The following is a 4,946-nucleotide window of genomic DNA, read 5'->3' on the forward strand; positions in this document are numbered from 1 at the left end:
AAAAACTCGTTCAATTATTGTATTCGATAAATCAAATATATGTTATGAAAATATTTTTTTCTTTTTTTTTTATCATTTTTTTTAACTTTCTTTTTATTTTTTAAATTTGAAATGCTTATTCATTTAGGTTCGATTCGGAAACTCAAAATTTAATGAACGATCTACGACAAGAAAAAGCACAACGTGAAAGATTAGCCAGAGAAAAAGAAATTGCGATTGCAGAGAAATTTACCATAGAGCAAAATCTTAGCGTAAGTAAAGTAAAAATCTAAATTGAAATATTCATTTGGATATATTTATTTCTATAGAAATAATCATTTCAATAGAATTTTTGTTTTACAATTTGATAAATATGTAAAAATATTAATATTCATAAAAAAATTGTAGTTCATTTATAATAAACATTTATATAAATAATATTTAAAAATTTTCACATTTTACAAATTTGATCGTAAAAGATATAACGAGATATCGACAATTAATCTAATACTATATGAAACGTACTTTAATTTCTCATTTATTACTATTCTTATTCACTTTTATAAATAGGATGCAAAATTAGAAATCGAATTAAAGGAAGAAAGATTACGGACATTAAGTCAGGAACTTGAAGAATTAACATTTGGCGGGAAAACAGAAGAGGAAGTAGCACAATTGAAAAAAGCGAAGCATGAATTGGAGAAAAGAGTAAAGGATCAAGAAGAAGAGTTGGATGATCTCGCTGGCCAAGTGCAGCTTCTTGAGCAAGCGAAACTGAGGCTAGAGATGAGTATCGAGCAACAGCGTAAAGAAATACGCAAAGAGATGCAACAAAGGGACGAGGAACTGGAAGATGTGCGTGGTAACGCGTTGAAAAAAGTGAAAGCTCTGGAATCACAGCTGGAAAACGAACATGAGGAGAGAACGATATTACTTCGAGAAAAACACGAGCTGGAACGTCGTTTGGTAGCTATTGAGGAACAGGATCGTGCTGAACGTGCCGCAGAAGCTGAAACTATGCATAGGTATATTATATGTAACATTGTATTATATTTTTTTTTTATATAGAATAAAAATCAATTAAAATCAATTATTCTGAATTGAAAGATTCATCATTAAAGCAATTTTTGTTCTTTCCTAGAAGAATATTTAAAAAAATTTTTTTAAGTTTCCAATATATCATTTTTAATAATAATGCAATTCATAATTAATACGTTTGATTCATTTACAGATTGAAGAGAGACTTGAAAAGAACCAAAGCTTTGCTAAGAGATGCTCAAACGATGCTGGAGAGATCAAAAGGCGATTCAACTGGTAAGGCAGCTCTACGACAATTGAAAAATCAATTGGAGGATGCAGAATGTGCTAGAGCAGCTGCTGTCAAAGCGAAACAAGCATTAGAACAAGAACTAAATGAGACACAAGCTTCGCTAGAAGAAGCTCAACGACAACGCTCCGAAGCGGAAGAACGGGCAAATATAGCTAGTCGTGAACGAACTGAGTTATTATCACAATTGGAAGAAAACGAAGAAGAGTTAGCTGAAGTATGTTTTTTATTTTATATTGTATTTAATATTATGTTTATATTTGTATATTATTAATATAATATACAAATGTCTTGGATCATTAAGATAAAATATATGATAACATGTATAATAAATAATAATAAATATCACAATCTTAAAGGTTTTAAAAAAATATCGGGCAGCAGTGCAGCAAGTATCGGCAGAACAGGGTCAATTGCAAGAAGCACAAGTACAGATTGCTGCATTAGAGGCAGAAAAGTCTGCGTTGAAGGATCAATTATCAGAGTTGACACAACGACTCGAATCCGTTGAACAATTGGGTGATCCAACTGCCAATAGTCTTGCTACACGGCGACTCGAGTTCCGTGCCAAGGAACTCGAAAGTAAGCTAGAATTGGAACAAACCACGAGAGCACGTTTAGAAGTAAGTTAATTTTTATTTGTTTGAATTAAAGATTTGATGTAATTTATGGATTATGTATTTGTTCAAATAAATAGAATTAAATATTAGAAAATATGAATGTTAAAAAATGTTTAAAAAAATTATAAAAAAAATTTAGATCTGGTTGTATATATTTAAGTATTTTTTTAATAAGTTTTTAATATTGTTTTGTTATAGACTCAAATAGCGAGATTGAAAGAAAGTGTGGAAAAATTACAAACTGAGTGTGCATTACTTCGTACAAAAGAACAGAGTGCTCAAGATACTTCCAGAAGATTGCAAAGATCATTACGGGAAGCAAGAGAAGAGGCCAGTTCAGCTCTAGCGCGTGAACAAGAATCTACCCGTGCTCGTCGCGAATTGGAAAAATCTCTTGAGGCTGCTGAAGCAGAAACTAAAGTCGCCAGAGACGATCTTAGATTGGCGCTTCAAAGAATCGATGATCTGCAAAGCGCTATTCAAGGTGAACTTGATTTGGATTGCAGCGAGGAAGGAACAACGGAAAATAGTGATAGGTATCTATTGTATTAATTGTTTAATTAAGTAATGGAATGATTGATGGGTATGTTATTATGTTGCATGATAATAAATTATGTGTAATATGCAAAAATATTCATAGGAATATGTAAAATATATATAATAAAAATATGAAATACTTCTGTTCATATTAGTTTTTTTTACATTTTACACATATTTTAATATATTTTGTATATTTAATATGTTATTTATAATTTTTTATATACTCACATATATTTCCTATTTCATTATTATTTAAAAAATCTCAGCATGTATGTCTTGCACACATGATACATATATGTACTGCATTTTATTACATATAATTTAATTTATATGTTTTTAAAAATCTACAATTTAGTGATTAAAATAAGTACATTCTATTAAAAAATCTTAATAAATAATATATCAAATAATATAATTTTTTTTTATTTAAATTTAGAATTAATTTGCAATATTAATTTTATGAAATATATGATCAAACTTATATAAAAAAATATTTATTACAATAAATAATATATTATCATACAAAATAAATTTAATAATTAAAAATTTAATAATTTGATATTTTCATTTTCCTTTTCTTATATTTTCTTCATAAATATCATAAAAGAAATTTTAATCTAATGTAATATGAATTAAATTTGAATTGAATAATTAATTGTAAAGAATTAAATAAATAAAATTTTAAAACAAATATTAAAATACATATGATTCAATTAATAAAAAGAATTTTTTTAATTAAAAAAAGTTTTGGGCAAAGTAATAAAATTGTATTATTGTCATTTAACAATATAACGATATTATATATTTTTATTGTATTACGAAAAAACTAATGCTTTAATATTTGTACATGACTATTTATTTATAACTATCATTATTTTTTTTCTAGTGATTGATGCGAACAGTTGTCGGATCTTGAATCCGACGAAAAAAAAGATAAGGAATCAACTGTTCAACGTATAACTGAAAATATTGCTGATGAATTGTCATTCGTCGAATCATCGATGGATACTTGTTGATTTATAAGGCTGAAAGAGAACAACAAAATAATAAAAATAAACAACAAAGACGATATCAAAAGAAGAAAGATAGGAGAGACATTAATTCAGAATCGCTAGACTTAGTTTGTTTCTATCAATCATCCACACCACTGTCGGTTGCATTTAAATTTAACGACGGCGAATCAAATTTAAAAGCTAAAAATCAAATTATTAACTCTATATATAAAGGTCTATCATAATAGAGTAAAATCATAAACAAAAACTGAAAAATAATGAATAAATTTATCAATTTGTACGATTACACTTACATACTTTTACTCGTGACTTTTTTATCAATATAATCGAAAAGATGACAAGTTTATAGGTGGTGCTAATTTCAAATCCCAAGAAACGTGTTGATGTCGTGGCTATTTGTATTCCGCTTTTTATTGCGCGTTTTTGGTGCTATTTAATCCGACAGTAGTTTTTATCGACGGACTACATTGTTGTTCCAGTCTTCCAAAGGAAAAGACAAACTTCGACACGTGAAAACACGTCTATTTGCACAATTAATAAAATGGTTACCTTTTCAACAGCCCAAAGTTCAAATGTGCAACATACCATAAAAAATAAAATATCAAAGCCTTACTTCCTCAGAAATGAAAAGCATTTCACGCTTTTTTAACATTTCGCTATACGTAGCCAATAATCTTGGCTATACAGTTTGTATTATAAAACGCGAGCTGCGACTCAATTTTTTGGTTTCTTACATATGTAACTTATTGCTTTGTAAAATGCAAATATCTTATTTAATTAATTTGTGTATTTTATTTTTTCTTTTCCTTTTTCCAAATCCTCTTATTGTATTAAAATATATTTAATAATGGAAAATGTGAAATAAACATTATATTTCAATAAATATGATTTTAAAAATAATTGTTAGTAATTTTTAATTGTACATATTCGTACAAGATTTTATATTAAATTCAGAATATATTATATTTTACAAATAAAATATTTAAATTAAAAATATTAACAAATTCAAAATAGATGTCAATTCAAAATAATATTGTTTAATTATAATCATGCATGTAAAAATCTTTTTTTGTGATTTTAATTTTTTATAAGAAATTCCATTATTGTTTAAACAGCATTCTATACATATCTTTTTTTAATTTTATAAACTATTGATAGTAATAAGTCATAAGCCATAAAGTCTTCTAGAGATAGAGATTGTAATTTTTTGTTAAAAAAGGAATGAAAATCGTATTCAATTAATATCCCATATCTAATTTATTATACATCAAGAAAATATAAATAAAGAAATCAAGTAGAAAAAGGACAGAAATAAAAATTAAATAAAAATCAACGCCATCTGCAGAATACTAGATGAAACTAACATCTAGACAAAGAAAACAAATAATAAGAAAAGGATAGAGATAGATTAAAAATATTGAAATCAGCGCCATCTTCAGAGTGCCGCAAATGAAACTTAAAAAGTAA

At 26.9% G+C, this 4,946-nt stretch overlaps 1 protein-coding gene across 9 annotated transcripts in view; it reads left to right on the forward strand.

The window, feature by feature from the left end:
* The window catches only part of LOC102679727 (unconventional myosin-XVIIIa), a 59,677-nt gene extending 55,417 nt beyond the window's left edge, over window positions 1-4,260 (forward strand). For all 9 annotated transcript variants that reach the window (XM_006610188.2, XM_006610189.2, XM_031515460.1 and 6 more), the window contains 6 exons: window positions 128-251; window positions 550-1,004; window positions 1,211-1,523; window positions 1,666-1,929; window positions 2,125-2,462; window positions 3,353-4,260. In XM_006610188.2, coding sequence (XP_006610251.1) covers window positions 128-251; window positions 550-1,004; window positions 1,211-1,523; window positions 1,666-1,929; window positions 2,125-2,462; window positions 3,353-3,359 — 1,501 coding nt within the window. In that variant the 3' untranslated portion in view covers window positions 3,360-4,260. The remainder of the gene's footprint in view (window positions 1-127; window positions 252-549; window positions 1,005-1,210; window positions 1,524-1,665; window positions 1,930-2,124; window positions 2,463-3,352) is intronic.
* Window positions 4,261-4,946: the final 686 nt, after the last annotated feature.

This window comes from Apis dorsata, unplaced genomic scaffold (assembly GCF_000469605.1).
Source record: "Apis dorsata unplaced genomic scaffold, Apis dorsata 1.3 scaffold_70, whole genome shotgun sequence".
Taxonomy (NCBI): Eukaryota; Metazoa; Arthropoda; class Insecta; order Hymenoptera; family Apidae; genus Apis; species Apis dorsata.